The sequence below is a fragment of the Carettochelys insculpta genome, chromosome 3 (assembly GCF_033958435.1).
Source record: "Carettochelys insculpta isolate YL-2023 chromosome 3, ASM3395843v1, whole genome shotgun sequence".
Taxonomy (NCBI): Eukaryota; Metazoa; Chordata; order Testudines; family Carettochelyidae; genus Carettochelys; species Carettochelys insculpta.
In genome coordinates, this window is record NC_134139.1 from 11,380,973 (window position 1) to 11,397,288 (window position 16,316).

Consider the following 16,316-nt stretch of genomic DNA (forward strand, 5'->3'; position numbering starts at 1 on the left):
TCCCTCTGGCTGGGGCTGCATCTGGAGTGGCCATTCCCCTTTCTCCCTATGATCTGCTAGCCTGACCCTGTTACAGGTGGCAAATTCCATTGGTGGTCGTCTTATTTATTTTGTTGCTCTTCACAACAGTTGAATCCCACTATATATAAATGTAGAATAGACATGTAGAGTCAGTTTATCAGTAGCTGTTCTTACTAGCTAGGAGCAGCAATTTTAATTTATGTTGCAGTCTACGTGGTTATGAATTTCCCATATAAATACTTCATCAGCCCGCTAGCCCTGCAAAGCCTCTGTGCAAATAGAGGAACACAGAGGAAGTAGTCTTGCTTCCACAAATCAACAGCTTTTACTAACTGGCACAACTTTTTTACATTATTATATTAGATGCTAGCTTCTTTTACTATCTGTTTAATTCATTTATGGAACAAAGAGATGCTGTGAATGCTGATGGTCAGAAAGCAGAGCTTGCTACTCTGTTTTCCCACACAGAACACTTCAGCAAGAGGATCTGCTTTTCTGAGCAGCACAGATGCAATCTGGTTCTGGAAAATGATCTCCCTGTGATGCCAGGGGGCTTCCATTTTAGTAATAATTTGAACTAAGAGTGATGATAAGTGTATCAAAGCAGGAAGGTCACAAGTACAGCCAGTGACATGAGGGAAAGCAGCAGATTCCCACAGCCACTTTGTTTGCTTTACATGCATGTGCATTCTAAGCCTATAGTCTACTTCTGTAGAGCTGCAAGACGTATATGGAAAGATCTCTGGAAATCTGCTGCTGCTTTTGTCCCTGTCAAAGAAACAATCATCAGTGATTTAAGCCCCAGTCCTGCAAACACTTTGGAAATTGTCCATCTAGAAGCTGTTGACTTTTGTGGTATTACTCATGCACTTCAAGTTAGGCAAGTGATTAAGTTTTTTTTAGGATTAGGGCCATATTCATATTTATACTGGAAGCTTCCACTCCAAGGAGTATTCTGGTTTCTAACCAAAGCTTGTCACATATTGTAATATTCAGTCCACTGGTATCTTCGAGCTGGAGCACAAGACTGGAAATTAGAAGATATACATTTATTCCCAAGTCTGCCACAGACTTCCTGGGGGAGCTTAGTGATGTCACTTAATTTGTCTGTGCCTCAGGTTCTCCTATCTGTAAAGTGGGGTTAACACTTTGTTTTCAGCTTAGTTTCTTGCATTTTCAGGCGTTTTTGCGTATCTTTTTGGTTCTTGCACTGTATTGGAATGGGTCTCATCGTGTCTAGCTGATGTGGTAAATAAATTTTACCACAGAGTCACAAGGCCTCAGTACATACTTGTTGCTTCTGCATTCAGTGGAGCAGTGTACTAGCTACGGCACCAATTCCTGTGGGATATGCTAATGCCATGTTCATGAGATAAGTCAGTATCATAATTTTCACTGCATATTGGAACAGGCATTTGGGGATCTTTGCTGTGTTTATTTCACTACTTTGCAGCCCTTTTGGAAGTGTTATTACAGGATTTTCATTGGCCTCAAAACCTCCTCGCTGGTTTTCACAAGCCACGAGAGATAAGGGCCCATTTTACTGTGTGAAACTCTGCCAAACAACCTGGAACATTTGTCTCATCCGTTATTGACGCCATTCCCACAGAAGCAGCCGAATGGCTGTAGATCCAGTTGGTCTTCTCCTCAACATGTTAGACAAACTCCTCACAGCTAGAGACAGTGTGTTAATGAGTGAAAGCAATCTGGATTCATCAAACTGCTTGCCACATGGAACCTTTTTGCTAGCTGGGACATTGCAGATGAAATGCTGGGAAGTCAGGGGCAAAAAGCCCTTGAGCCTTCTTTTATCTTACAACAGTGTCAATAGCAGAGTACAGAAACATTTTGCTGCAGTTGACAGATATGGGAGTTTTACACAGTCCCTAGTCTGGTGTCCTTTCTTTTGCTTCTTCATCTGTCCCAGGTAGGATAGTCAGTACATACATGACCTGTGAGACTGACTGGACACCAGAGGTGAAGCAGAGGAAATCTGTCATCCACTGTATCAGTGGCAAAGGACAAAAAGTTAAGGCTTTCTGTTAGACTGCTGGCAGCGTGGCCAGTGGCTGAACGGTACGTTCTCCTGCAGAGTTCTGAAACCCCTAATGGGTCCAGCCCCCTCTGGCAGAGCATGAATGAAACTGGCTGTTTACCCAGAAGAGATTCCCCAGCCAAAGATAAAACCCAGAAGATGACCTCTTTAGTTTGTCAAACTAACACCTTCCCTTCCCTTTCCTTCCCAGGCAGGCCCATCTCTCGGGGGTGGAGGTAGAGGCAAAGGAGACAGTTGCCTCAAGGCCCCTTTGAAATGGTGCAGCAGCGCTGCTCCTGTTGCCTATGGCTGTCAGGGAGTTGGGGTGGCTGGCAGTGATGAGGGCTCTCTGCTGTAGGCCCCGCCCCTTCCACTCTTGGCCCCGCCCCCTCCAGGGCATGGAAGCCAGGGTCCCCTCCTGCCTGGCCCTGGGCCTGTGTCAGCTGTCTGCACCGCTGTTCCCAAGGGTAGCCCCACAGTTGAGGGAAATCAGTGAGACATGCAGCTCACCCCGGGCAATAATCTTGGTGACCCTAGCACTAAACAAGGGCTTAATCTGTCATGCTGCTGCCTAGCCAGTACACCACCAAAATTCCTGAAATTATCCAGATCCCAGGGCTTTCACAGAGCCATATGTAACTGGTGCTTCCTCAGCATGGCTCTGTTCCCCTCTAGTGGCTGGAAGACATAGCAGGTTTTGAGTCTGCAGATGATCAGCTAACAGGTTTTCAGCTCAAGCAGGAGAAGTTCACGCATCTAGATAAGCAGACCCAGGTTCTCTTTATTGCCAGTGGCCCAGCACGGGACTCAGACCAGGGGTGTCAGTCCTGCGTGTGGGGGTCCAGCTGCAGGCTGCAGCTCCTCTGCTGTGACTCCACCCAGCTGTTAGGGGCTGTTATTTTTAGAGTCCTGGGATGGCTGCTTCTGGACAGAAGAGGCCCTGACCACCTCTGGAAGCAGCAGCACAGGGTCAGGCCCCTTTCCAAACAGCTCTGTGTGTGCAGGAGAAGAAAACCAGAGGGGAGGTCCTGAGGCAGTGAGTATATTGGTAGTAAGGTAGAAGGGGAAGGGGGAAGGCTGAAGGATTTGTGGGTGTGTTGTGACTGGCAAGGCAGTGCTGGAGGGAGAATTGCTTGGTTTGGGGGTGAGTAGTGAACCACCTAGAAATGTTGATTGAGTTATTGTCCGCAAATAGATTCTGACAAACCAGCCTGTGGCCCTAGGCGCACCCCTGGGGCTATTATCAGATGCAAAATACTCCTCTGTTGTTTGTGCTGGGCCGAAAACCTCACCGGAGAGACTGTGTGGGCACAGGGCAGGTGGATTCTCCCTGCCTGATTTGGGTAATACAAATCTCAGATATAACTAAATCATAACTGACCTTGCATGGAACAAGACGCGCTGTAGATTACAGCAGTTCAGAGTCACTCACAGTGACCCTATTTTGCATCTCGTCCTGTGAACGTGAGGCCAGAGGCTAATAAAGAGCTAAGAGAGCAAGCAGTCTGCACTCTGCCACTACCAGCTTGGATTGCATTGATGAACCCCAGACAAAGCCAGGACACTGAGTAGCTCTAAAGGCTTTGACTGAAATCAAAAAAGGCAGTTCTGTAGCACCTTAAAGATTACTTATGGCCTCTTTTTGCCTCAAGAGATGGTGGTTAGCAGTGGTGGTGAGGCTCTCTGGGCAGTGTTTGAGTCTGCAGTTTCTCTCATGGCTCATCCGTCCAATATTGGATTTGCATGGTCGATTGCATAACCTCGTGTCTGTCTATTTCTGAAATCTTAAGTCTGAGAGTTTTCCCTACCAAGACGAAGTTCTTTTGTGTGACTTTTACATATATTGTTGAATAATGATGTGCCCTGTTGTAGCAATCGTTGCCAGGTATTTTGGTCTGGTATTAGGTGGTGAGCTTTCATGGGACAGACCTGCTTCTTCAGATTGAGTTGGAAGATGTTTCTATCCTTTTCTCCACTTAGAGGCGTTCAGCCGTGCTGGCTCTTCAGCAGAGCTAGTTATCTCTCTCCACATTCCATGTCCTTAGCCTTGCATTCAACTTTCTATCCTGTCATTTTTCTGCCCACTGCTTCTTTTTTTCCCATGTAGCTGCTTGGCCAGTTCTTCCCGAAAGTTGGATGCTGAGTGCCAGATTCCTTTCCTGGTTACGCTGGTGTGATTCAGGATTTAAGCTAGTGTCCTTGTTTACTTGAATTCTGAAGTTTGTTCTTTGTTCGGTGGCCTTTGTAGTTCTTTCCATTTAAACAGGGAGGCCAGGAAACCCTGCTAGGAAGGGGAAAAAGGCACCTCAGGCTATGAAAACAGCTCGTGCAGTGACAAAGGTAAAAAAGCCCCAGGCTGGGTTTACCTGTTGGTAGAGGGCTGTTTGGGAGTCCCTCCTATGCAAAACTTAATGTTTTCACCAAAAACATGCAGGATAAGTCATTTCATGGCTTGGGATGACCCATCTATTTAGAGTTCTCACCAAATGAAATGAATAGGCAGCAAACTTAAAACAAACAATAGGAAATATTTTTTTCACGCAACGCACAGTTGACCTGTGGAACTCCTTGCTGGAGAATGTTGTGAAGACCAAGACTATAGTAAAGTTTAAAAAAGAACTAGATAAATTCATGGGGGATAGGTCCATCAATGGCTATTAGCCTGGATGGGTATTGACAGCATCCCTAGCCTCTGTTTGCAAGAGGCTGGAAATGGGCAACAGGGAATTGTTCACTTGATGATTACCTGTTCTGTTCATTCCCTCTGGGGCGCCTGGCATTGGCCACTGTTGGAAGACAGGATACCAGGCTTGATGGGCCTATGGTCTGACCCAGTATGGCTGTTCTTATGTTCTTAGTAGTGGTGCCCTTTGGGAATTGGTCCTGATGAGGATAAGGGGGTACTGAGGACAGGAGTCTGGTGCTTGGTAGCCTTTTACATAGTTGCCTGAATATCCAAGTTGACCTGCCTGTATCTTTATTTCCTAATTTAAGTAGTAGCACTGATAGCATTACACACCATACTTCTACTGACATCTGGTGGCATGTTGTAGCAGAAAACCTGTTGTTTCTTTTTTGAAATACTGCATCTTGGTATGCCATGCATTTGGTTGAATTTAGCTGCATTGCTGGTATTAGTGGACACTGGCTGTTGAAATAACTTTCTGATTGAAAGTGAAAAGATTGAAGAGCCTTTAAAGAACATCAGGCAAATACAGCTTCCATTGGGACAGATAATGATATAGCAATATTCAAGCAGCAGGAACACTTCATTTTGATTGGGATGTATGTGGTCCGTATGAAAAAAAAAAAAGTTTCCAAGTACAAATAACACAGCAAGAGAGAGACCTGATAAACAACTCTGCAGGAATATTTAGTAAAAATTTTGTAAAGTGATTTTTCTAAGTTGTCCTATTCATGTAGTGGAAAGAAGGTGTGAGAACCACATGTGAAATCTTTTCATCAAAGCTTTGGAATTTGTTCTGGGGGACGCAACATGATGCGTTAAAGTGGAGTCACTGCTCTGTTTTCAGGCTTTATGAAATTATAATACAACTGCTGTGGAATTTCAATGTGCATTGAAAGCAGCTGCTTGTATCAAATACAGGCATTTTTAGTATTATTTTAGCCACCTATGGCCACAGGTCAGACTTATTGGGTATAGGTTGCCCAAGCCCTCAGTATCGCCTCTCATACACATTTTACAGGTAAGTGTGGCACTCATTCGTGAAAAGAATAATACATTCATCTACTTATATGTATAAAGTGTTTCCAGGACAGAATTTGATGCACACATCATCAGTTCAAGATCCATGTGCAGAATTTGGCCTTGAATCAGAGGCTTCCTGTTCGTTGGGTTGACGATCAACACAGGAGCAAACCCAATTTCAATAACATTAGTATAAACAATCTGTGTCGGTGGCTATCAACCTGCAGACCACAGGTTGCTTGTGGACCAGTAAGCCCACAGCTAGGGCCCATATATACAATCCTCATGACCAGAAAGGTAGTACAGGCTGAATCTCTCTCATCCGGCACCCTTGGGACCTGACAGGTGTTGGATGAGAGAATTTGCCAGATGCTGGAAGTTCAGTTTTTTCTAGCACATTATCAACACTTGCACTGCTTTCTGGGCTTTTAGAAGACATTTAGGGTAAATTACAATTACATAACAGCACTGAACAATGAGAGTCTGTAAACTGTGGCTGTAAACAAACTCGATGGGACCACGGGAACCTTGGCCACACCCATGATAAGTGGCTGTCTGGCTCACTAAAATCATGCCAGATGAGAGCATTTGCTAGATGAGAGGGTTCCAGATTAGATTCAACCTGTAGGTAATGTGGATGCAGCCCACATAACACATAAGCTGTTTCTACACAGGCCACTTCTTTCAGAAGTGGCATGCTAATACATGGAACGAAAGATGCTAATGAGGCGCGGATGCAAATTCTCCACACCTCATTAGCATAATGTCACGTGATTTGAAGTCCAGAAGACCGTTCTTCTGGACTCCAAAATGCCATGTAGAAGCACGGCCCCTGGGGCGCTTCTGGAAGGAAGTGCTCCTTCTGGAGGCCCCTTCTTCCCAAAAATTTTTGGGAAGAAAGGGCCTCCGGAAGAAGGACTTCCTTTCAGAAGGCCCCCCCAGGGCCACAGTTCTACACAGCGTTTTGGAGTCCAGAAGAACGGTCTTCCAGACTCCAAATCACGTGACGTTATGCTAATGAGGTGCGGGGAATTGTGTAGAAATGGCCATAGAGAATTGCAAACATGGCTCACAGTTGTAAATAGCTTGAGAACCACTATTCTGTGCAGCAGTTGCAGCGTGATGTGGGCATTACTGAGACAGAACTAGGCCTGTCATGTCAAATTTCTGCTCTTTTGGGACCTGATCTCGTTGTGTTGTCTCATCCAAATGTCCCATTGCCTGCTTTCATAGTCTTTAATTTTAGGCCCTAACCCCGAACCCTTTCCAGAGCACAACAGCTAAGTCTAGATATGAGCTACAGTCAGAAAATAGATCCTTACAAAGGAATTACGTACGGACTGTAATATGGCTCTTTGCTGAGAGATGCCCTAATGATCAGTGGAATGTTTTACTTTTTAAGGATGAAAACTGTAAAGGAAGCGTGATGGAATATGTAACAGGCAGTTGGATTTGGTTAGTCATATAACACACTTGCTGTGCCTCCCTCCTGTCTACTCCGGATCATTCATATTTTGCTTCATTTCTGTTCTAAAATAGAACCCGGTTAAATATGTCATCGCATATTGTATAACGTTGCTTAAGAATAGCTAACAGTGCCAACAGCAACTGAAAGAAGTTTATATTTATTTATACAGTCTATAAATAGAGAGCATACTAAATCAATCAGTGGGCAGCTTTCCTTTGCTGGCAATAAGCTGTCTTAATGGCACTACAGATCCAGCATTTACATAGTGGTGGGGGCAGGGGAAATTTAACCTGGCATTACTTTCTTTATTGAAGAATACAATAATAACATGTAATATGCAGTTGGGTTGCTGCCTTTCTGTTCCCAGTGGGTGTTGTGAGAGAGTTTTGTAAGTCAGGTTCCCTGCCGTTTGCATAGTTGTGGGAAAAGGAGAAAAGCTTTTCCTTGGTAATAGACATGCCCAGTGATTACATTGTCTGGCTTTTTCACTCCTTTTGTTTTCCATAGTTGAGCCCCTACATGTTTTCTTGTCTTTCAGCAATGGGGAGAAGGACTTGGCTCCATCATACATAACTTTAGAGCTAACAATGTCAGTCCAATGACATGCCTCAAAAAACAGTAAGTTTCTTTCCTCCCTGGTTTTTCCTTCTGTGTTTTCTTGGGCATGTATTTTCCTACATGAACTTAAATTGTCCTTTCCTTTCTTGGCTGAACAACTGAAATTGCCAAAACAGAGTACAGGAAAAATTCCCTCAGACTTCAACCACCCCTGAGATAAATGATGTAGACCACACTTAGGGTTCATGTTTCACTGTAACTATAAGAGCCCCTAACCTGGTGTCTGCCTGAGAGGGTTAAGAGAGTTTACAGGCATACATTTAATCTATTGGGATGTGTGATTTTAATTATTGTCATGGCTGCTGTTCCCTTGATACATACACATCACCCCCATGGGCGATACTGCTTGTGGAAGTTGCATGCGTGTAGCAAGGGAGAGGTAATCTGTCAAGGGATGTGTGATTTTCTAATTATTCTGGGATGAATTTTGCCTCTGGAGCACAGCTCTGCATTGCAGAACTGCCCTGTTTCACAGGGAGTGCTCAGGAAAGAGATAGAATGCCTCCTAGGACTTCCCATCATATTCTGTTTTCTTTTGCCCTTTATCAAGTTTAGCATACATACTGTCCCTTCTCCAGGCCACTGTGCAGGGTAGTGGTACTGTGGTACTTGTCTTTTCCCTGCTTCCTTCAGGATGCTATGAATTCCAAGGAAGCAGCCCCTTTGTACCACCTGCAGTTATGTCTGGTCACCACACAGCCTGTGACCCGCAGAGGGCTCTGTACTCCTTCCCCTAGGATGCTGGTCAGCTGATCAGATGCGTTTTTAGGCCATGTCTACATTACCCAGAAGATCGACCTGTTCAGAATTGATGTCCGGGGATTCGATTTTGTGTGCCCGGTAGAGATGCGCGAGCTCGACCTGTCAGGGGTCAGCAGTCGATCCCGTACTCCTCGCTATCACAAGTAGTAAGAGAGGTTAATGGGAGAAATTCTCCCATCAATCTTCCTCAGTGCAGATGGCCAGGTAAGTTGATTGCAGGTAAGTCGATTCTAGCTATGCAGTTGCCATAGCTAGAATTGCATATCTGAAATCAACTTACCTGCATAGTGCAGACCAAGACTTGTTGTCTTCCTGAGTTTCAAACAGCTCATTCATGAGTCAAGGATTAGAATGGCTGTTGTTTTTGTGTTCATTTCACAGAGATGGCAGGCCCTGTTAACCTGAACAGAAGTAGCTAGAACCCTGTTATTACTAAAATAAATAAATGCAATTTAAAAATCTTATTTCTTTCTACATTTCAGCTGGATGAAGCTGGCATTTCTGACAAACACAAATGGCAAAATTCCAGTGAGGAGGTAAGCCCAACTAGATGATCTTAGCAACCTACCAAATAAATTTGGTTTATTATGTATAAAATTATATTTATGACGTTAACATTCATATGAATTATAGTTGTATAATATTAATTTTATAATTGTAATATATGCACAAAAACAAGATGGGAACTAAGAACACATTGTAATTTTTTTTGTTTTATTCCATCTTTTTAAAGCAAGAAAAACTCCTAATGAAATCAGTAATTATTCCTTAATAAGAGCCCTGTCCTGTGAAGTGTTAAGTGCTTTAAACTTTCGTGAGATCCACTTGGTGCTAAAGGCATCTAGTAGCTCATAGGCATTCTCCCCGAGCATTTGAGAATGGGTTTTTTCAGTACTTGGAAGGTGAGTTGTATAGGCTTTGCCAATGGCAGCATATGAATGGTTCAGACCATTGCAAGTAGGATAGCAGGTATAGTAGGAAAACTGAAGGAGGCCAGTTTGCAAGACTTATTCTTGTGTTTGTTGTATAAAGCCTCCACCCAGTCCACTGCAGTGCAAATGTAAATTCTGTAACTTTCAGTCATCACTGGTTTTAAGTCCTGTAACTCTGTAAGCTTTGTGTTGTAGCAGCTGCTAGGTCCGTTTAAGGATTATAAGTTAGTAAGAACTTGTTTCTAGATACCGTAAGTCTGGAAGAAATCCTGGCAGTTCCTATGTGAAAGAAATTTCTTTCTCTGATGCGAGCTTTCCTTTGTGTGCGTGAGGAACGTGTGAATGTGGGTTGTGTGCGTGCAATGGAATCAGTCCTCAAAGCCAGCCTGTCTGGAGAATGAAGGGCCAGCAGCACCCTAATGGCCGGAGAATAATAGGAGCTGAGCCCAGCAAAAGAACCCACCCGAGAAAGAAAAAGAAGCCCCATCAAAAGACGATCAGTCTCATCTGCTGTTTGCTGATGGCGTATAGTCATAAAGCGTCTTGGGGCAGCAGAACAGGTCAAGAGCCTGAAACATGTAAAAAGATGGGTGCAGACCTATAGGGGAGTTCTTCTGGCCTGCACCACTCTGAAGGAGTTAGTCTCTGCTGTCTGAGGAGGAAGGAGAGCCCTGGGTCACTACCCTAAATGGTTTGTACTGACTGCTCCTGCGTACCACACTGACAAGTGAGCAGGCTCACAAGGGGGGAGGTCATACAATCAGCTCACCATCCCAGATTCATGACTGCAGGCAGACACACCTGACCCACGCTGCCTTGGCTTCTCCTAGTGTCTCTATGCAACTGTTTGCCTGTGTGAGATTGCCCGTGTAAGTGTCTGAGTGCAGGAGGGTGTGTGGGTGTGTGCTTGAAAGCTAGTTCCCCCTTGGTCCTTTAATCCAACAGTGGCATTTAATACACATATGAGTGGAACCCTGCGATGATCTTTATTGGAAATTAAGGTAACAGTATTCACAGGAGCTTTTTAAATGATATTTATGCCATGCAGCGTACAACACACAGCAGGTCTTGGGTTACTTATTGCCAGAGATTAAAAAGCCAGCTGTGGAGCAGAACAGTATATTTCGCTGTAAGCAGTTGTTGTCTGGCTGAGGCATCTGTCGCTTTTCCTTACTGTGTGGTTTTAATGCATTTCTTTTACCCGTATATTCTCCAAATCCTATCAGTTCACCTTCTCCCCCGCCCCACGGTGAAAACCCTGAAAGTCGCCTCTCTTGCTAATACGGGGCCATATTGTCCAGTTCCATGTCCGCCCCAGTGGAAGGGAGGTGGCAAGAGAAGGTTCCCCTTACGTAATTGCCTGCCAGGAATCTTTTCAAGAGGGTGGGCATTGAAGCCTTGTGGTTTTGACAACAAGCAAAATGCCCAGATCCAGAGAGCCTGCTTTGTTGCCTCTGTCTCTCCTGGTTTCATCTCTAAGAGCAACTGTGGAGGGCACCTTGCAGGAGTAAATGCTGCTTCAGTTTATTAATACATCAAGTTTCACGTGGCCGGTCCCTGCTGGTCTATCTGTCTTGCAGCAAACCCTCACAGGGCACCTTCTAAGTAGTGTGCCCATGGAGGGAGGCTATGCAGAATAAGGGGGCTGGGGGAACAATGCTGTGTGTAGATCCACTGAAGACAGTCCAATATGTTTGGTCTAACGACATCAAAATCTTCCTACCAGATCCCTAGCCTGGATCTCATGTAGGTGGTTTAAATCAGGGCTTCTCAACCTTTTCTGAGTCTCCCCCACTTCCCCCCAGCTGTAAAAAAGCCTCAGCCCTCTTGTGCCACAAGAACTGGTTTTCTGTGTACAAAAGACAAGGGTCAGCATGAGCGGGAACAAGCATGGCAGTTGCCTGGGGCCCCATGCCACACGGGAACCTACAAAGCTACACTGCTCAGGCTTTGGCTTCACTGGGGTGTAGGTTCCACTGTTCAGCCCCTTGCAGTGGGGGTTTTGGCTTTCTGCCCCAGGCCCCAACAAATCTAAGACTGGCCCTGCTTTGCAGATCCTCTGAAACTGGCTCATTTCTTCCCCCCACCAGCCAGGGACCGTGGGACCCATGGTTGGGAAACGTGGGTTTAAATGACGTAACCAACTTGGTCAGTACATATAAAAGGCTCTCCTTAAAGGCTGTTTGATCCTAAGTTGTTGCCCTTGATTTGTACACTTTCTGTGTTGAGGCAACCCAGATCTCCAAAGGGGCTCAGGTCTGGTTAAAAACAGTGTTTTTCACACCACATCCTAGTGAATTGACATCTACTCTCCTGCCATTTGCTCAAATGAAGGCCGGATCAGGTACAAATATCAGTCCATCAATCTGGCCTTTTGATGGAATAATTAATGTGCTGCATCCTATTTGCTGGACAGCTAAGCAGCTGTCAAGACACAGTGCATGGATTTCTCACGCCCGCTGTACATCTGCTAAGGTAGTGGTTCTAAAGCAGACAGTAACATTTAAGAATGCTATGTGAATTCCAGCCCTCCTTTGAATGGGATTTTAATTAACTCCTGTGCTCAAATTCTCCTCCTTCCCAGCTAAGGACTACAGCACTGGTCCACTCAGAGAAATAGAGACAATAATGGGCAGAGTGTCCTATGAAATTTCAGAGTCCTGAGATGAACATAACATGTGGTTGCAGTGAGCTATTTTTGAATGCTGCATCTGGCAGCTTCCACAGGAGCTGTACATGCTGAACACCTCTGAAAATCAGGCCACCGTCCAGAGGACCTGGGGCCTGCTGTGGAGACAGGAAGAAGAAGTGTATCTTGTGTGTCTCAGTGTTCCTTTAGCTGACCCTCAGACAGCTTGGAGAAGGAGGAGGGACCTGTAGGCATGGGGCAGGGTCAGAAGAGGAGCAGGGACAGGCACAGAGATATAAGGTGGGGGCCAGGCTTGAGGGCAGTCAGAACTAGAGGGGAAGAGGAAGTGAAAGGAGGCAGCCCAGGAATGTAATGGGTTCAGGGTTTACCCTGCTCCCAGCAACTATCAAACTCCAGACCCTTCTCTGCCCCCACAAACCCCACTCAAGTCTCCAGTCTTTGCTCTGCTTCTGCTACTCCCCAGTTCTACATGCTCGCCTCTCCCCTGAGGGCTCCTTCCCTCAGCTTCCTCAGGCACTGCCGTTTCTTCTGCTTTTCCTAAACAACACCCCAGACTTCATCCCCCCACAGGCTGCCTCCTGCTTTCCTCCCATATCTTGGTACTTAAAGGCTTCTCCAGGCTACCCAGTCAACCCTGCCTCCTCCGTCCCATGTCTTTGAGTGCTAGGGATCTGCTTCCATCTTCTTCCACATCTGTCAGACTGTTCAGGGACACCCAGAGGGCAAAATACATATGTTAGAATCACGCAAGACTTGGCAGCTGTGGGGATATCTATGGGATTTTCATTCCCTCAGGAAGGCAGAGCTGGTGGGGACCAGGAACATCAGACAAGAAAACAAACTCTATTAGTTTAATTTAATTTTGACACACATTGAAGCCTTGGGAAAGCCTGAGGGGAAAGTTGTCTTTGGGAAATGAGAATCTTTGTGTGTCTTTGAACTTTAATACAGACCTCACCACAGCCAACGAAAGGTCTGGGGAAATACCAAGCCTTGGGAAAGCAGAACTTCTGTAGGCTTGATATTTCTTGGCCCTGCACCTTCTATAGTTATTTACGCTTGGTGCTATAGAAGACAGCACATTTTTAATCAGATTACTGTTGTGAAGTCTTTTCTGAGGCAACGCACATGTTGTTCTATGAACATGGCCATAAGCCACAGTATTTGTATTTGTATCAGGACACCAAAGCTGGGGAGTAATTCACCTCAAGATTTTGGGTCAGCTCTTTAGGGAGAGGGGAGAGGTCTGACATTAGGGAAGGGGAAGTTTGGGTCTAACAATTCTGACGCTCATTTTAGGTGGAAGCAGATATATAACAAACATGTTCACCTCAATCACCTCAGGCATGAGCCTTGGATTTATTTTATTCCAAGTAAACATGAGGCTCTCAGGCTAATGGATGGTGAAATCACTCTGTCTTTTATACAAAGAAGCCAAGTTGGTTTAGTTGTTTGGAGGCAGTCTCTCAGCTGAAGAGAGTAAGAAAAGAATAAAAATCTGTGTGTGTGGAATTTGTCCTTGGTGAAAAAAGGAGGAATTGGAATTTGGAGCACTTCCATGGGAATGGCTCCGGATTTCCCTGTGAGGTGGCTGCCATAAAACAGATAGATAGTTAAATAGAAGGTTGGGAGTCACTGCTATGAGCATAGAGGAAACAGCAAAACTCAAAGCCAAGAGTTGAGTTCCCTCATACCTACAGTGCTTGTAGAGCCTGCTGGGTTTTGGACACACTACTGTCTGTGTATCATGTTGAAAACTGCCAGTGGAATAATGCGTTGCGTGGCTCTTACTGAACAGACCTCTGCGTTCTTTGGGCAGATCCCTTTATTGTTCATTCGTGTGGTAGCTTACCCAGGGAGCCGATGGCGTATTTCTCCTCTGCGGAAGCTTACAGCCTTATTACAACTGTGCTGGTGCACAGCTGTCACTAGAGGTAATTTGCAAAAATCACTTGAAAAAGGGGAAGGTGTTGGAGAAGAAAAGGAGTAAGAGACTGAAACTGATTTTAAAAGTGACTAATTATTTTTTCCTCCCTTTCCTTAGTATTACCAGAACCTTTGCATCAGGTAAAACAGAAAAGGTGATCTTTCAGGCACTTAAGGAGCTTGGCCTTCCCAGTGGAAAGGTATTTACCAATTTAAAATAACATATTTTAAGAGATGGACTTTTCAGTTTAGAAAAGAGCAGACTGAAGGGGGGTTATGATAGAGGTATATAAAATTAGGATCAGTGTGGAGAGGGTGAATAAAGAAAAGTTGTTTAGTTGTTCCTGTAATATAAGAACTAGAGGATGCCAAATGAATTTAATGGGTAGCAGGTTTAAAACTAATAAAAGAAAGTTCTTTTTCACACACCAAACAGTCAACCTGTGGAACTCCTTGCCAGAGGAGGCTGTGAAGGCTAGGACTATAAGAGAGTTCAAGTTCATGGAGGTAAGGTCCATAAAAAGCTATTAGCTAGGGGATAGGAATGGTGTCTCTGGCCTCTGTTTGTCAGAGGCTGGAGATGGATGGCAGGAGACAAGCTGCTTGATCATTGTCCTTGATCCACCCCCTCTGGGGCACCTGATACTGGGTACTGTCAACAGACAGGATGCTGGGCTAGAGTGACTTCTGGTCTGACCCAGTAATGGCCATCCTTATGTTCTTATGTTTTATATTAAGAAATCACAGACTCTATTAGAGTATATTATTACGCTGTGAGTAGCTAGTGTCGTAAGAGGAAACACACCTTATGTTCTGACAGCTCCGCTATCACTTTAATTAAACAAAACTAGTTACTAAATATAAGAGTAAGCTTGAACTTTTTTTCTAATGTCACAGCATGTTGAATATAAAGATTCTAACTTTCATGTGATACCTTGGATGACTTTTTTAAGTTTAAGATTCAAAATAAAAACCATATCGTTGTTCTTTAACTTTTCACATATTTTATTGTTGTTTATGTTGTACGTAGATTTAATGTTCTTTGTCAGAGTATACACACTCTAAACAGATTTGGGGCAAGAAAAAGTCATGTGTGCTAGGCAAAGCTTACTAATACTTTTCTAATGCCCTGATAAGCTGATAAAACAGAGTAAACCTTTTGCTAAATAACCCTTTAAATATTTTTCAGAATGATGAAATTGAACCTGCAGCTTTTACTTATGAGAAATTTTATGAACTAACACAAAAGATATGTCCTCGTACAGATATAGAGGAACTCTTTAAGAAGATGTAAGTTAAATTAAATGTTAAACTAATTTTAAATTGCTTTGCTGTCATTTTAGTCTGTTTTCTATTATTACTGGTACAACACTAAGTATTGTAAAGAATTCCCAGCCTTGACTACTAGTGCCATGTAAGGTATTTGCAGATCAAATCACAACTACATTTTCTTGCCCTTTCCCCTAAATTATTAATGTAAAAGTTCACTCTGTTTTAGAGCAACTTTTACATGAATTAAAAGAAGCACCTGGAACTTTTTTTTGCATTGGCTTTACTAACTATCTACAATTTTAACCTGCTCCTTTAGGTTATTAACACAATATGTGAACTAACTAGATTAAGCAACAAGTCTAAAAGTTTGCTCAGTGAGATTCTTCTCAAACGGAGGACTTACATGTTGTTTTCTAACTGAACGTTGGTGAAATTATACTGAGAAGAGAGGGTATTACTGTATACTGTAGCAAGCATAGACAATTTGTTTGCCTGGACAGGGTCTGTTCATTTTGAGAGTACACAGCTATGTCAGTGTTAGGAAACTAGAAGATATAGAAAGTATCAAGAATGTCAACATGTAAATCATACCTAATGTAGCATCATATGAAAACTCACTTTTTCTAATAAATTTCTTTTCAGCAATGGAGACAAAACTGATTATTTAACGGTAGACCAATTAGTGAGCTTTCTAAATGAAGTAAGCTTTTTCATACATTAACTACCATACAAGTTTGTCTGCAGTGGCTTGCTTCTTCCAGTCTTCTCATTGCATGTCTCATGCCATCAATTGCTGTGCTTTTGATCTGCTGATCTTTTCATTATGGCAATTTCCAGGTGCAAAAATCAGCTCTGACCCTGTATGTCCTTGTGCTTTCTCTGTGTTGGCTTTGCAGATTGCCTCTGCTGATTACTTGCTGTGG

General features: G+C 43.9%; 1 protein-coding gene across 4 annotated transcripts in view; it reads left to right on the forward strand.

The window, feature by feature from the left end:
* PLCB4 (phospholipase C beta 4) overlaps positions 1-16,316 on the forward strand; it is a 143,608-nt gene that overhangs the window by 15,232 nt on the left and 112,060 nt on the right. For all 4 annotated transcript variants that reach the window (XM_074988461.1, XM_074988463.1, XM_074988462.1 and 1 more), the window contains exons 5-9: positions 7,772-7,851; positions 9,096-9,149; positions 14,240-14,321; positions 15,311-15,411; positions 16,036-16,093. In XM_074988461.1, the coding sequence (XP_074844562.1) occupies positions 7,772-7,851; positions 9,096-9,149; positions 14,240-14,321; positions 15,311-15,411; positions 16,036-16,093 (375 nt within the window). The remainder of the gene's footprint in view (positions 1-7,771; positions 7,852-9,095; positions 9,150-14,239; positions 14,322-15,310; positions 15,412-16,035; positions 16,094-16,316) is intronic.